The sequence below is a fragment of the Lissotriton helveticus genome, chromosome 9, assembly GCF_964261635.1.
Source record: "Lissotriton helveticus chromosome 9, aLisHel1.1, whole genome shotgun sequence".
Classification (NCBI taxonomy): domain Eukaryota; kingdom Metazoa; phylum Chordata; class Amphibia; order Caudata; family Salamandridae; genus Lissotriton; species Lissotriton helveticus.
Genome location: NC_136070.1, coordinates 91,009,913 through 91,026,980, shown reverse-complemented (window position 1 = coordinate 91,026,980; position 17,068 = coordinate 91,009,913). Strand labels below are relative to the sequence as shown.

At 44.1% G+C, this 17,068-nt stretch overlaps 1 protein-coding gene across 1 annotated transcript in view; it reads right to left on the bottom strand.

The window, feature by feature from the left end:
- PALS1 (protein associated with LIN7 1, MAGUK p55 family member) overlaps positions 1-17,068 on the bottom strand; it is a 423,019-nt gene that overhangs the window by 96,408 nt on the left and 309,543 nt on the right. The window contains exon 7 of the mRNA XM_078659539.1: positions 16,353-16,430. Coding sequence (XP_078515665.1) covers positions 16,353-16,430 — 78 coding nt within the window. The remainder of the gene's footprint in view (positions 1-16,352; positions 16,431-17,068) is intronic.

The window sequence follows — 17,068 nt, the reverse complement described above, 5'->3', positions numbered from 1 at the left end:
TACCCTGCCACACTTATGGCGGCCAAAGCGGTACAAAAGGGCGTGGTGATGGACGGAGCATCTGAACCAATCAAACACTCACACCCAGTCAAAAGATCTGGGTTTGATCCATCACCGTTCTTTAGCCCACTCTGCCACCCCAGTTCAGACATGGCTATATGCAAATCAGTCTGACCCTGTGCCTCATGGGAACAGTCCAGCCCGAACTGCCAAGCCATGCCTTCCCTGGACCGGAAACAAGCTTCCGGGACCGGTTTCTGGCATTACAGCCGTCTTCAGCCCGGCTTGCTTGAATCCAGTGGCAAAGTGAGCATGGGACTCACGTCTGAGCATACCCTGCCACACTTATGGCGGCCAAAGCGGTACAAAAGTGGGTCGTGATGGTGATGGATCAAACCCAGATCTTTTGACTGGGTGTGAGTGTTTGATTAGTTCAGATGCTCCGTCCATCACCACCCCCTTTTGTACCCCTCTGAGCCACCACAGCACACAAATCACTTTCAAGTAGAGAGAGTCCATCTCTGTTTCAAGAGATATTCCTATCCCACTAGGATTGCCACATTATTACCATCAGTGTCCAAAGGACACAGAGATCCTGTATTGGGTACAAATCAGTGCCAACATGATTGTGAATTCTCTGCTGATATTGATGTATGTATAAGGCACAGGAGTAAGAACCCATCAACCACGTTGGGATTGGGGTAGATAATATAATATAAACATATTGTATCCCAACTGGTATTATTTTAAGACTGTTACAAAGGATATGTTATAAACATTATCAGGAAGGAATTAAGGAGACTCTTTTGTAGTTATAGATGTGCTCATGGCATCATATTTATCCAAAAACAAGAAATGGACAGGTTACAGTTATATCAGCACTGTAGTTAAAACAAATAATACAACCCTGATTGTACTTGGTGCTCAATTGGTGCAAGTGATATACACAGTGGCGACGCAAGTGACAATGTGATCAGCATAAACGGCACAAGGTGACTGGTGCATGAATATATACAGTGAGTCGAAGAAACAATGTGGTTCCAGCTGAATTTGAGGTGTTTGGTTCTGCTTTGGGTTGGCTGTAGTTTAGATGAACCACATTGTGCGTTGCACCTAGAATTGTTCGATCGACGGCGTTTCGATCCTCCTAAGTTGGGATCTTCATCAGGACTGGGTTGTCAACAGTGCTTGTAGAGACATCTGGTTGCTTTGGCTCAAGGAATCGATCCGTGTTCGTGCGAAGAAGTATGAAGGTCAGGTGAATCAGGGAAAGTTAAGGGTGTCCCGTCGTGTGGGGGTCCAGGCCCCGATCCATGTGTTGGTCGGGATAAGCAAGGGCAGTCCCGTCATGCGGGGTTAGGGCTCCGATCCACATGTTTTCGGTGGCTGGAGAATCAATCTCTTGTGGTGGAGCTGGCGTGTCTGTAACTGACTTAATCCAGGTTACCAAAAAGCCACCGATCACACGTGGATCGGAGCCCTAACCCCTGTACCCGCTTCAGAGTGATATGTACCACCAGGGAGTCGGGAGGGAATTGACCCCTAACGTAGATGGGATTTGAAGAGGAGGTTCTGCATTTATTATCAACCCGGGCGTGATAACCCAAGCCATAAAAGACTACTTGAAGATATCAGGAGCAAATCTGAGCATCCCTTTCAGTATGGGCAGGTACTGAATAGAACGATGGGTAAAGGAAAGATTTCAGAAGAGGAAATTGAGACCGCCCTGTAGTTTCTAGAAAACTGGTTTGAAAGCTGATCTTCTGGTCGGCCCAAATGTTTTGGAGCCAACTTGGGTTTTGACGCCAACAGCTTTGGATCCAATGGGTGGGAGCAGCACTTAGGCGGAAGCAGATGGCGCCGATGGAGTCGGTTTCAAGATTATTTTCGACACTGAGCTGGGCATACTGTCAGTGCAGACAAGGACCTGAAGGCAGTAGAGGCCCAGAAGCCTGTCTCTGTGGGTCCAGAACGACTGAACATCACTTGTGGGGTGGAAGCTCGGAGCAGTGTCAAAGAGGAAGGGGAGCAAGAGGTGTACTCACAACCTGTCATGCCGGCAGGAAGTTTTCGATCTCTAGGTGGGAGACAGAACTTTCTTCGGGCGAGAAAGCCTTCTCAAAGCGGCCGAAGGCTATGGATGATTTTCCCCTTGAGATCCTGGGTGCCGAAGAGGCCTGGGGTATCTTTGTTGCGCCTACGTGATATCCTTAGTCGACAGGCTCGGCTGTCTCAATAAGTCTTCTTTGACGGAAAGCATCTGCACTCATCGCAAGAGGCCTCGTTGTGCTCAGGATAGAAAAAAAATTAACAATGAAGTGGATGACCATGAGCATTGCAAACAAGAGGTGTAGTCACAGTACCTCGTGACTCGAAAATAATTTTTCATCGAAAAACAACTTGCACACATCTACAGCCACACATGCCTTGAACACCAAGTTTTGCGATTTTCACAAAAACAGAGAATATCCTCAACATTCCAGAGGGATGTCTGCGCAAGAGGGGACAACTATTCCAATGAAAATGTATCGCCACCAGTCTACAGGAGAGGCAGCAAGGTGTGGGGGAGTTGGAAGGTGAAAAAAGTCTAGCACTAGAAGATTGTACATTTCTGGATAAAAAATGGCTCATACAGAGCGCCTACATAAATACCAATCTTTTGTTGTGGAAGGAACAGTGGGTGATTGAAATGACCATGAACAAAATTGCATCTCAACAAGGAGCCAATGCAGGGCAGTAAGATGGGATAAAATAGAAGATCGTCTGCCCGGTCCCAGGATAAATCTAGCTGTTGAATCTTTGAGCCAGAAAAGGTTGATATGGTAGCAGAGTCTAGAAATAATGGTGGAATGGACTGCAGAGGGCAGAAGGGGTAGAATATTATGGAAAACCTTGAGCATACGAAAACAGGGCAAACTAAGTTTGTTCACATGGCCTTTGAAGCTAAACCATGTGGTGTAAAGCACCTCCAAATTGAGAGATTGGTGAATGGAATAGAAAGGGAAGCTAACTGGAAAGGCCAACTGGCATTCAATCAGGTGGAAGAATTGTTGCCAAAGAGAAAGATATCGATTTTGTTGTAGTAACACTGATTTGTGGCACAGTACAAATGAAACACAAAATATAAGCTATAAAAACATTCTTTAGAAAAGTGTTACATAAAAGTAAACAATATTTCCAATATACATTCTCAACAATACATTATTACCTAAATATAGTAACTAAAACACATTATATATTTCTGTGCAAAGGTTTAAAGTATACTTGCAAAAGACTAAAAATAAACACATGGCATAAACAGAACATAACATTATGTTCCACTGTGATTCTTCCTAAGTTCATACTTGAACCATCTACCAAAACTCTGGTTATGTCAAACTCGGCTCGACAAATGACATCTTATTTAGTGACTTAATGGAAAAAATTTCCACAGGAGTTTCCTACTCTAGCCCACAGTACTAACACGCTGCAACAGGTAGCTTCATCCTTGAATGTCGTATTCGGAGGACATCCCACAGAACACTGATGTAAGCTCCATATCCAAACCAAGGGAACATACGTACAGCAACGGTGCCTGCCACAAACTGGGGTTTAGGGCAGGCTCTGACAGAACTATATGGAGTGGCATTTAAGTAACATTTAGGACTCAAAAGTAACTTTGGTGGCTCATCGCTGATGTAATGACACATCAGTAATGTCATGTAAAGCCACCATTAATGTAAGCACGGTCATGTGTGAGATCATGAGCAGCTAAAATAATGGCACCGGACATGGCTTTGTGCTATGCCTTGTACCCAGTGCCTCTAGTCCGAGTCCCCTCCTCAAGTCATGTTTTATGGGAAATTGGTAACCCACTAAAAGGTCCCTTGCTATCAACACAGTGAACCCAGCATCATTGTCTACGGGGAGCCCATAAAACTTGGTGAAATGGCAGGTGCCACTCTACATAGACTGCAGAGAGACAGGAAATATATTTTGGGACTGGTGGACCCCCTGGTTTGCCGTGAAGCAAGAATTCCGTGTTGGGCTGCGTGAGCAGCAGTGTGGCTTGAGGTGAAGTCCTTGAGCTTGCGTTGAGCTGGAGCGCGCCCTGCACACTTAAGTGAGGGGCCTGACCTCCCACTCCTTCTCCAGGCCCCTGGTTGCTTTAATGATGGCTGGAAGAACATGGAGATTGGGGGCGGAAATTACATAGCGCTGCCCCGCTGAAGTACAAATCTCCAACGAGGTGAAAGTAAGTGGGCTACCCCGGAGTCACAACACGCAATTTAGTAGCCCAGCAGTCAAGTGCAGCAGACTTAAAACGTAGTGGCACACACTATTACCAGGCATCAGAATATCATTACGTATAATGCCAAGAAAACGTACGTGCTGCAGCCTTCTAACTCCTCCTTTACTTTAGGTGCTTACTTACTGAGCCCAGTCACTGCATTTGTCTTTGTTACCAGCACAGAGTACACTAAAAGGAGCCCACCTCAGCATAATTTTATAACAAGAGCTGAGTACTAGGCTTATATAGCGAGCACCAGACAGCTGCTCGTACCGGCCCTGGTAGAAGTCTGGAGGGGACCCCGCCCCATGGAGTTTGGTGGGCTTTCTATCTTGATCAGAGAATAAAGACAGTAGCATGCCACTGCCTCTATTAATGCTGGCTGGTCCACAGCATTACACGGTCTCACGATGGGCAGGGCCAAAGCCGGTACAGTGACGTCACAGGCAATGAAAGCGGTGGAGAAGTGGAGAAGTGTGGCTCACTGGTTAGAGGAGGCAGACCTGGAAGCAGAGGTCAGCCCGGGACCAGGGTTCAATTCCCGGCTCGGCGGGGTCTTGAGTCCTAAAATGTCCATGGACTCGACAATTCTCGCTCCGGTGCCTACTCGATTCACGGGTTCACACTCTGCGACTCTGGGCAATAGCTTGCTTAATCTCCACAACGGCCCCTCGCGGCGGGATGCCTAGCTTTCACCTTGCGGATACCCTGCCGGGGTTATCTCACAGGGGAATACCAGGACGGGTTCCCTAAGCAAGCGCTTAGAAACCGCTTGGTGATTTGCGCTATATAAATTCCTGTACATTTACATTTACAAGCAATGGAAGAGGTTGATCATTGATGAGCCGACTCACACTGCCCAGACCGCATACTCGAATCCGACTAAGCACGTAATAGTACCTGATAAATGGGACCAAATTGGGATTACAATATACTGGCCAGAACTGTTTCACTTCTGACCAGGAGCGGGGGGTAGATACCACACCCTGGAAAAAGCCCTACTGTAAATTAGGTCACTATTCAATCTGCTGCACAAAAATGACAAGCCCACACTACATACAGTGACATAATCACTCACTACACCTTCCCAACACATGGAGCCACATGGGATCGCAAGGTAGACTTATGTTCACAACATGGAATGTTAGGGGTTTAAACTCAGCTGGTAAGATACAAGGTACAAACTCAGTTAAAAAGACGAGGAGCTCAAATTGCGTTTGTTCTGGAAATGCACTTGATACGCCCAGATGCAAATGGGAAATGTGTCCTGATTAGAGGGTGGTTAGATAAGAGACCCATATCACTGGGTAGCATATATTGCACCCAATGCAGACAAATCCCGCTTTTTCGAGGACTTATTGGAAATTGGTAGGTTGGATTGACATTCTGTGTATGTTGTTTTTTTTTGCGCAGAGTTTTATATAGCGCGAACTAGACCCGAACCGAATCAGGTAACAGAGCGCTTTACATAGCAAAAGTTACGTTACATGAGGACACACTTTCATTTTAGGCACGGGGAGATTAAGTGATTTGCCCAGAATCACAGGAGGTTTTTTGGCGTTGTTACCGAGACTCGAACCCAGATCCCCAGGCCCGAGGTCGAGCGCCTTAGCCGTTAGGCCAACCCCTCTCCCCAAGAGCGGATTTTAATAGCTTACTTGATATAACACTTCAACGTTTCCACCTGGCTCCAAGGTACCACAGCAACCTGCAACATCAAAGTTCTGAAGTTGTGGTTGCGTGACTGGACGTTGTTGGACTCCTGCTGGCAGAGATATGAAGGGCTACAGGAATATTCCTATTATTCCACCCCATATGGGCTACACGTTAAGCAAGATCAATTGGCGTGCTCCGAGGCTTTACGGCTTGAAGTCTATCACACAGGCTACTCTGAAAAAACCTTATCCGATCATAACCCTTTAGAATTGGGTATCGGTTGGGCAGAGTTCCCACAACCATACCCTTCTGGAAATTACTACAGCTATGATTAGAGAGGGATTGGAAAAAAGTGACATATAACTACTTTGAAGAAAATTAAGGCACAGTGTCCTCCCTCAAGCTATAAAGGGACGCATTTAACATTGTAATGTAAGTCAATTGTATTCACAAAACGATAAGTGTCCGCAGGGTGATAGAATGTGACATTAAGATACGAGAAAACTCCCTTTGAGAACTAGAGAGGGTGGAAACTGTAGCCCCTGTGCGCTCAAATGGCTTAAACAGAAAAAAGGGTGAAGCAATCCAACTTAATAAAGAAACTGAGCTATATCGATCGGGTGAGGTATACAGAGAGGACACATTCAGAGGGGAACAGGCTGGCAGGCTACGTGCATAGCTTGTTAAGTTGCAACATCATTATATCTCGTAGTCTCCATAAGAGATCATCAAGGTAATCCAGTCCATATGCAAGAAGAAATTAATACATCATTTTAGGAATATTCTACAGAATTATATCCTGTAATGATTGACCCAAGTGACAAAGGTCTGATTACATCTTGAATTATATGGTGTTTCCACAAGTGCCCCGGGAGCAGGCTGAATTGCTAGTAGCGCCTATATATGAAAACTGAAAAAGGAAATATGTCATGTAATCCTTAGAAGTGAGAGGTAACACCGGGTTCGGATGACTTGCCCATTACATTCTATGCTACTTATAAAACTCAACTAGTGCCCAAGCTGCTCAAATTATACAAGATGCAAAGTTCCTGAGACACCACCCAGCCAGTAGTAAAGCAGTTGTCTCTTCGGTTCTAAAAAACAGACGAGGCCCATTTAAATTGTCCTTACATTGGCTGTTGTCAATTCGGAACACAGAATACTAGATTTTGAGTAAAATACTTGTTGATAGGTTCCGCCCTATTCTGTCCAGGTTAACTCATGAAGATCAAAATGGATATATACTGCGAAGGAACACTTCCCTGAATATTAGAAGATTCTACCATTTATTTGAAAAAGCTCCCTAAAAGTGGTCAAACTCTTATTTGGCGCTTGCTAGATCTTGACTGGACATCTATAGCAAGGGTACTAAGACACTTTGGGATTGTGCAGGACCTAATTGGCTGAACTGAGCTTCTCTATGCTGCAACAACAGCTAGTGTGAGAACAGGTTGCTATACATTCGAAGCCTACAAGATAGCCAAGCGAAAAAGGGAGGGGTGTCCATTCTCCTCTCCTTTTCCTTAGAGACCGTGGCTGTGAAAATTAGACTTCCGAGTGCATTCTAGGAAATCCTGATGAAGAAGAAAATCCATGCCATCTTCCCATATGCTGATGACGTGCTGTTTTACGTTTGGTATATTAACTGTAACCTGGCACCAACTGCGAATATCCTGAAGTATTTTCAAGGGGTATCAACTGTGATAAATCATGTCTTTCTTTTCTGAGTGACAGGTTACCATGGATTGGAAAGTATTGCAATGGGTGACCCATACCTTTCTCTACTTCCTTATAAACATGTACCATAAAGAAGCAGACCTATTTGAGAGTAGCTTGAATACAGCAATAGTCTCTTTGAGGTCAAAAGTTGTCTTTTGGACTACGTTGTCTATATCCTTAGCAGGACATAAAGCTATAGCCAGGATGGTGATGCTTCGCGGTCTCTTTTATTATTTTGCAAATTTACTGCTGGCGATCCAAAGACTCGGTTTTAAAGAACTGGAGTTCCCACTGGGAGACTTGACATGGAGGGTCTGGATGACGAAGGGTAATGGCAACGAAAATTATATTGCCCAATAGTAGGGATGGTATGGAAGCCCCAGATGTCGGAGGACATTACATAGCAGCTCAGCTCCAATGGATAGCATATTATTATGTGCAATTGTAAGACACAAATGTCACCCGATAGGGCATCCTAGTGCTATAAGTAGTGGGGGGGCGGAGTTGGGGGGGGGGGGGGAGCTGCCTTGACTGTCTACTACTGGAAGAGTCAGGTTTTCATGTACTTGAGAAATCCTAACATCGAGCTGGCAGCTCTGATATGCAGTGGGAGGTAGTACCTGGGTTTAGGAGCGAAATACAAAAACGTTAGGTCACCATTTCTGGCTCTACAAATGGCAGGGGCATGGGTTAGCATAAGGAGGGTTAAGCTGAGGTGCCTGGTGGGTGTGTGCAAGATGACGCGGTTGTTCCGTACTGGTTTTTGTACTGCTTTATAGGTGGGTGTGAGGAGTTTGAAGAGGGCATGTTTGTGTATGGGGAGTAAATGGAGGTCTTTCAGGAGTTTGGAGTGGGAGTTTGAGAGTGAGTCTGGCTGCTATGTTCAGAATGATCTTCAGTCTCTTGGTGAGTTATGAGGTGATGTTGATGTAGAGGGCATTTATGTAGTCCAGTTTGCTGGTGATCAAGGTTTGAGTGATCTTTCTTCAGGTGCTGCGCTGGAGCAGTCTTTCTATTTTTAAAGTTGTGGAAGCAGGAGTTAGTTGGACAAAAGAATTTGATTGTCGATCACAATTCCTAACTTTCTGGCTGAGGCTGATGGACTGCATGTCAATCCTAAGTCTGAGGGCCTCCAGGCTGAGGACCAGAGAGAGGACTCTTTTCCAAAGAGTGCCAGTTCTGTTTTTTCGGAGATTAACTTTAAGCAGCTTGTTCTGATACATTTTGCGACTTCGGACATGCAGGTGATAAAGTCTGTCTGGGTGTTGGAGGTGTTTTGGGAGCGGAGGAGCTGGGTTTAGTTTGTGTAATAGAGGATGCAGAGTCGGTGGGTTTGGACGATGTTGGCGTGCGTGGCCTTGTAGACAGTGAAGAGCTGTTTCTGGGCATCAGTTCCCAGAGAGACCTCTCTCGTGGTCCGAACTGCGCTGGTGTGCTTGAAACGATGTATTTGATACACATGCCCAGTGCAACCATACGCCCCAGAAAGCCAACTCCAGGGTCTTCCAACTGGCGTGGGAGCACTTACCACCAAGAAATGTATTCATTGGGAGGAGGGAGTTGCACTCAGTGGGAGACCTGTTTCCAGACGACTTGCTCAAGGGCTTTCAGACTTTGCTTGCCTAGTGTGATATGCAGAAGGGACCATTTTTATTGTACAGTAGAATCTTACATGCCATCTAAAAGCAATGAAACACTTATGCTGAACAAGGACGGAAGATGATTACATTGCTGTATAATTCCATGCAAGAATATATGGGTGTATCCTTACAGCCACTCAGAGACCAGCTGAAGGCTGCAACAGGCTACAACTATAACACTCTTTTATGTCAATTGCACTTAATTCATTATACACTTGTCTGAACAAGCCGGTTTTGAAATCAGTTTTAGATCTTAAGGATTGTGCTTCCTCTCGTAGGCGCTCGGGAATGGAGTTCCAATGAATAGGTACCAGTAGAACATGGCAGAAGGCCTTAGAATACCTTAGAAAGATCTCACCAAACACCTGTTTTAAATATATACTGTTCAAAAGGCTACACAGGTTATATCACACCATGCAAGCTCAGCCAGAATCAAATTGGATTGTTCCTGATGTCATGGTGCACTCACAGGCTTCCAACACAAGAGATGAGATTGCACATGGGCACCAGGAACCCAACCGTGCATGTGGGTGCAGCGACAAATATCCCTCCAAACCATCGTGCCCTGTAAGGTGCGCAGGCGCACCTTTATCACTCCGAATGCGCAGTGTCTTGTGGGAAGCGTGCACTCACACCTCATCCCACGAGAGACTCTTCGCGCCAACACTTCAAAATGCGAGCAGCCTGAACCCAAATTCAGCAACAAGTGGCTCCTGCACTTGCTGCATTACTTTTGTTAATAGAGCACTGCTGTGGGGCAGATTGTGTACCTTTTTGAAAGTATTCATGTTAATCACAGTGCCCGTTGTGTGATGCAATTAACATGAATACTTTCACAAAGGCACACAATCTGCCTCGCAGCTGTGCTCTATTAACAAAAGAAATGCAGCATGTCTAGAAGCATGATTTGCTTTCAGAGAAAAATAGGATGAGCAAAAGCGAACGGTGAGAAACTCCCACAAAGAGGGGTTGGAAGTGAGAGGGACGAAGAAGGCGAGAGACCCACAGAGAGGAACGTTGAGAGAGAGGGGGCTATACAGTGGGGTAGAAAGATAATGGATGTGACAGAGACCAAGAAAAAGAGAGCACAAGAGAGCACAAGAGGTGGAGGAAGAAAGAGATAAGGGGGGATAGAGACAGAGAGATGGCGTCACTGTGAGAGGTGACAGGCAAATTGAAAGAGACACATGATAAGAAGACGAGGTGAGAGGGACAGCAAGAGGCAGAGAGCAACGTGACAGGGGGAGGGTGTGATAAAGAGTGAATGTGGTGTAAGGGAATGTGGGCGAGACAGAGGGAGTGAGAGAGATAGACAACCACTGAGTGCTGTAGTGAGTGAAAAGATAGCTGGATAGAAGGAACGCTTCACTCTTGTGCACACGTCACCAAAGCCATACAGTTGTAACAGCAGGGCAAATGCAGCTGCACTCTACTCTCACCACATCGACATATATCTTAAAGCATTAAGATAAAGTTAAAGGTGACCTTAAGGACTCTACACATGGATGTGCACATCATTGCACTACAGCCATTTGCCCCAGTGATGCATCTGTATAGACCTGTCAATGGAGACCCTGCCACTCCACTGAATGGAAACTGGGAAACTTCTTCAGCACAGCCAGACATACACACAGCGCAGTACAAAGACTGAACAGTATTGGATGGATTTCACAATTCACATTGACCATTATGAACCACTAGAAAACTACGTATCCATACAATCACTATGACTCAAGCAACTTCAGCAGGGTAGCCACACCTTTGGCCGCCCTCGACAGTCCCTGCGTTAGCTGCCCCGCGACAGCTATAGGCAAAGGGGGGGAGGGGGGAATGTGGGAGGGTGAAGCCACTGCCCCCAAAACGCGTGCCACCATAACTAGAAGATGCTAAACAAATGCTGTCATCGTAACAGAACACAATATAGCAAACCATAACAGAGGTCACTGGCTACAGAAAGGAGAGATGGCTCACTGGAATCAAGGAAAGAGGGAGATAAACTTAAACATGAATGAGGGAGCGAGACAGACAGCTCACAAATAATGAAGAACACAGAAGGGAACTGGAGAATGTACACAGAAGGAAAGAGAGAGAATAAGAGAAAGATGAATAATGGAAGTGGAATTGAGAAAGGTCAAAGGAGAGGGGGAGGGTGGGAGGGATGAGAGACGAGAGAAAAAGTGAGAGTATGACATTGGGGTAAGAAAAGGCTGTATGAACAAGAAAGACAAAATAGGAGTGACGGCACACACATGACCAGGGTTAGGCAGAAAGCACAGTTTACCCTCCTCATGCTTCCAATGACCTTCACCAAGCAGTTATGTTGCAAAATGAATGAACCGAATCACCGAATAGCACCATCAAACAGCTGCATTAGGGCCAAGTTCCCTTTCCCTTGTCCTTGCCACCATCCACATTTCTTTTGTTACTAGAGTGCGGCTAGAGCAAATTGTGGGCCTTTGTGAAAGTATTCATGTTAATTGCAGCACATGACGGGCACTGCAATTAACATTAATACTTTCAAAAAGACAGACAATTTGCCCCAAAGCCGAGCTCTATTAACAATAGAAATGCAGCAAGTGCAGGAGTCACTTGCTGCTGAACTTGGGTTCAGGCTGCTGTGACACTTATCTGCTGCTTAAGTTCTCCTCCACTGTGGTTTCTTCCTCCGCCTCCCGCACAAGGAAATTACCATTCTTCATGCCGCTCATGTTTTTAAAGCAGCAGCGCGGACAGTCCCTCGCGGAATGTGCTGCACACGCTTCATACACAACACTGCAGGCTTGGGGTGATAAAGCTGGGCACGCACACCTTACAGGGAACAGTGGTTTGGAGTGATATTTGCACTGATATTTGTTGCAGCACCCACACGCGCAGATGGGTTTCTGGCGCAATAGCCTTGGCTGCAGCGCACAGAGACCTTACACTGCTGCACACAGAGGTAACAAATTAACGGGAACATAGACCATAACTAGGAGTTGTAATTCTGCTCACCCTCCCATCATATCTGCATAGAGCTGAAGCTGAGAGGTAGGCACTCTGCAGAGCGGAAAAAAGGAGTTTATGTAAAAGGCAATTGAGGGATTATGGGATGAGCTTGTGCAAGCTCATAAAGAGGCTACGCAGGACGACAAAAGCCCCCGTAAGGCTCATCGACCAGCTGGAAAAAAGCAGATTGATGAGGAAGAAACCAGAGAGCACGTATCAACATATATACTTTCCCTGAAATATTAGGTTACATTCACTATTATGTTACGTCCACACCGCAAGAGGCTGGAATGAGACAGTGTCTTATGCCTGGCCCCACTGTCCACCTCTAGGTCACTAGAAAGTGACCCCTAAAGCTAAGTTACTGTTAGGAGAGCAGACCATCTTACCAGTAGGCATACTGATTCACCATTCTCCTGTGAAGAGGGGAGCAAGAGGCAAAGTTTCTCCAAGGGAAATAGGGTTGAGGGTGATAAGGAGCTTACAAAATTAATTCACAATGGTTTTTTTGGGCACTTAATATCAGAGAAGGAAGCATGGATTTGAACATATTGTAAACGAATAAGCATATGCCCCCCTTAATTTTGGAAGATATTGCATACCTGCCTGTGATAAACTTGCAATGATTGAAATTATATACAACCGCATGAAATGGTGGCGCAACTCCCATGCTGCAATGAATACATTTGAAAATGTGACTAAAATGCTCTGGAAAAAATCCTGTCATATCCTGTGATAAGCTGCGCATAGGGGTGATATTGTTGTGCAGTTCACTATAACTGACAACATCCCTTTTATTTTATAACTTTATTAAATACAAATTAAACAATTTACAAATTAAGCATCTTTGGTCTCAAACATACCCAGCCCCGTATCAGTCACTTTATCTCATAAGCCATATATTCCATATGGTGGGCCGGTACATTTCAGCCTCGCGGCAGGAATGAAAAGGGCTTGTATTGTCGATCTCATAAGTGCTACGTGTCAAATTGCCAAAGGAAACCAAAACAAACAGTTGTTCTTCTTGCTTAATGTTACAATGTCTAATCTTTCCAGTGAAAAATATTCCAATCAATCGAGGTGCTGGAGGACACTCAAACTAATAACGAAGCATTAACTTACATAAACACAAAGTTAACAAACTCTTCCAAGGAGATCTGATGTTACAAGTCTTGAAACCGAATTCTCCTCCTGTGTGCTCTCCCCATCCTCAGCTGATCTCCTGTTCAAACTATTCAAATTCATTCCTTACTTTTTTACTTCCAAAATGCAGCAGCTTTTGGGATTTATCCCTGCATGATACCCCCGGTCAGCACATTTCTCCACTAGAAAGGTCAAGCCTGCCTTTGCTCTAAAGCAAATAATATGCTCTTTGTAGGGTCTGACTACCTGCATAGGGAGGGAGACTATCACATATTAATTTTCCATTCTTCTTCTATGCCACAAGGATCTTTAACCTCGCCTCGCCGCACAGAATGCCTCAACAGCATAGATCAAACTCTTCTATTTTCTGCCACTGTACGTTCTGCTCCCATTCGGTCTTAGTGGTTAGCAAAAAGTAATCTGAACTTTGAAGCTCCCCAAGTGTAAGTTTAGGGAGTCTAAAAACGATTTTTGCCTACACATGTTTGGATGAGAGTACCACTATTTTTCTTACAAAGCCTAATCTTTTAGAGTACCTCTTATTATGGTATGTATATAGTACACATCATTTTCAAGCTATTCTGCTTTTTGATGAGGACATCATCTGTCTCCCATTTGGTTGACATCCATTGCCAACTGTACTGCATTTATTATGTTAATTTTATTTTCCACTGCATCCATTCTGATCTCCAATTTATAGGTTGCATCACAAAATAAAAGGTGGGCCATAAAACCGCCCCTCACAATTTGAACCCACTATTTGCGACCTGCCTTTCCATACATCAGTCTCATTATGATATCTATATTATCTAGGCAATTTCTTACCATATGGGACAGCCTTACTAACCCACTAGGTGGTAGTAATGTCTGATCACAATATGGTAGAGCTCCCAGCATGCAAGCGTATGGATCAACACAGGCCTCAAAGAGCACCTTCGTGCCCACATTTCCTTCTGGCAGCCCTTAACCTAATTCTAATATCAGTTCCTGGAAACAGATGGGGGTGTGGGAAGACGGTATTACTGCCACGGGGTAAGAAGGACCTGGATAGTAAATCCTTCCAATCTTGTTCCTGCAGAAGACAAAACTCTCTGTGGCGTAGGACATGGGGGGACCAAGAGTTAGCCCAAATACAACAAAAATTACTCTGATGGCTAGAGAATCTTTACGCACCAGCACGGAGCAGTCTGAGACGCCCCAACGCAATTTATAAATAACTATGTTAAAAGAAAGCAACAGTAAATGACAGCACACATTCTCAGTCCTAGAAAACCTGTCCAAATTCACATTTGTCTACAAAAACATGTCATAGTCAACATTCGAGCAAATAATACCAGCATCAAAAAGCAAACAATGTATCCAAATTGGTAAAAAGAGCTGTTCTTCATTTTCTATCAGTACATCTTTTCATCAAAACAGCCATCCGTGGTTTGTCTGTTCTTGGGCCTTTTTCAAAGTGGTTTGGTTATGAGACTATATGAATTTTCCCAATACAAAGGCAGTGTATTTCTTGTAGTTAGATGGTCAAAGTAGCTGACCATACGTGAAGAGATCACGAGGTACGTAAATCAATGATGGTGAGTCATTGAAGAACTCCAATTCGTAGGGGGGAGTATCCACTTCCAGGTGTTCAGACAAAATTAAATATGCAGTATTGATGTGCCAGAAAAGGGACCATGGAAGTACTCAAAATGGAAGGCAGTAACTTAAGCAGCAAACATCCCACATCATATACCATTAACTGCGGCTATAAATATTGAATGTTCGGTTGTCAACCATTTCAGCTGACATCATTGGCAGCATTATCTCAAACTGTTAAATGGACGCTTTAAGGATTTTGTAAAAATAGGACAAATAACATTTAACTACAGTGCAGTATTTGTTGTGGATGTGAAACAACTGTCCACTGCTAACCTTGTAATAGGTTAGCAGTTATAAGGTGAGCTCTGTAAATTCTCAACATTACTTCTACTTATCAGCAAATCATGCTGGCGTCCATCAGAATTCTGTGTGCCTAAGTAGAAAGACTAAATGGACAGCAGATGCATATTTGGTCAATATTACTGAAGCATTGCCGGATATCTTGTATCACAAGTTTGGGTGGAAAAATGCCAACTCGAAATGATATGCCAGAATTTGCTGTGCCGGGAGATATGAGCATTATTGTGCCCAGCTGGCTTAAGACCAAACAACGTTTGTGTGTCACAAAATAAAATACCACTAGAACTGCTATAATATGCCAGGGGACTTCAAATATGGGTCTTAGGACTGCTGAATTATTCGAGGTTAAAGCCAATAATACCAGAGTTGCCCAATTTTCAAATGGTAAATGTGTCTGCCTGATGCGTGTCATCGTCAAATGCAGCTCAAATATGCCCAAGTTGTGGCCAATGTGCCAGCCTGTTTGTTTCAATTTCACTACATATGTTTCTATTTTCTCCAGTTAAGCACCTACTGCTATTCTAGTTTCCATAATGCCTACAGATAATAGGTATGCCAGTGTTCACACTTAAAGCTGCTATGTTAATTTACCTGCAGCCAAATCAGTTTCCACTCTGTCCCATTTAAACATTAATTGCAAAGCTAGCTCCTACATGGTCATGTAGTCCTTGAGGTGTTCAAAAGTTTAAACATCAATACTTTTTGATACATTCATTTTTTACACTTCGTAAATCAAATCTGGCAGGAACTTACTGGAAGGAACATTAACAGCATCGAGTTTAAAAATAAATTAATTATTAAGCGTGTGTCTGAGCAGTAAATACTGCAGAATAGACAGCACTTGTTCACTTGGGTGAGAGAATCAGCCGAGTACCGCTTCTTAAATTATAATCTAAAATGCAGGTATGTCATAATAAATGAGCTTGAACTGGTTTGTATGAATAAAAAACTTGCTCATAACTTTCACCAGGGTTAACACACCAAATGACAATGCTTACCACAGTCTCTTTGGATGGAGGGGGCTTAGTCTGTGGACAGGGGATCAGGACAAACGTCAGGGTACCATGCATTTCAGCCTGTGAAGGAAAGAAGATTATGGTCAGTGAACAGCTGTAGGTTTTGTGTGCAAGAGACCCATTAAAAAAATGACACAGCTACATAGCTCTTCTGTTGCCGCTTCGATGCCTTATGAGCCTCCACCCCTCTCTTACTCTGACACCCCAATTTTGTACCATCTGTCAAATAACTTTATGGATTTTAGTTCTGATCAAGACTCCATTATTACTGCTAACGACGATTCTGCACCACTACTTCCATTTCTATGCAGAAATCCACTGTTACTTCTCAACTTCCTTTAATTTCCATCACCACTTGCTCTGGAGCTACCCCTCTGAAATACTCTCATCTACATACCCAAGAAGATGTTCAAATATATCTTAATTATATGACAAACACAACCCTGTTCGCATATTAAGTCCTTTTCCCCCTGCTTCATAAAGTTTCTGATGAAGTCACTGGCCAGGAGTGGTTCTTACTTGATTTATTTATCCAAAGTCTCCTATATGCAATGAATCCCATTGTCCTGGGTAACAGCATTTACACATTAACAGTTTCTACTGAAAACTCAACATGTTATATTAAAAAAAACGATTGCATTCTTAAGTGACAACGAGGAGTCAGTCTGGTACTTAAAACCATCAGATACAGCATACGT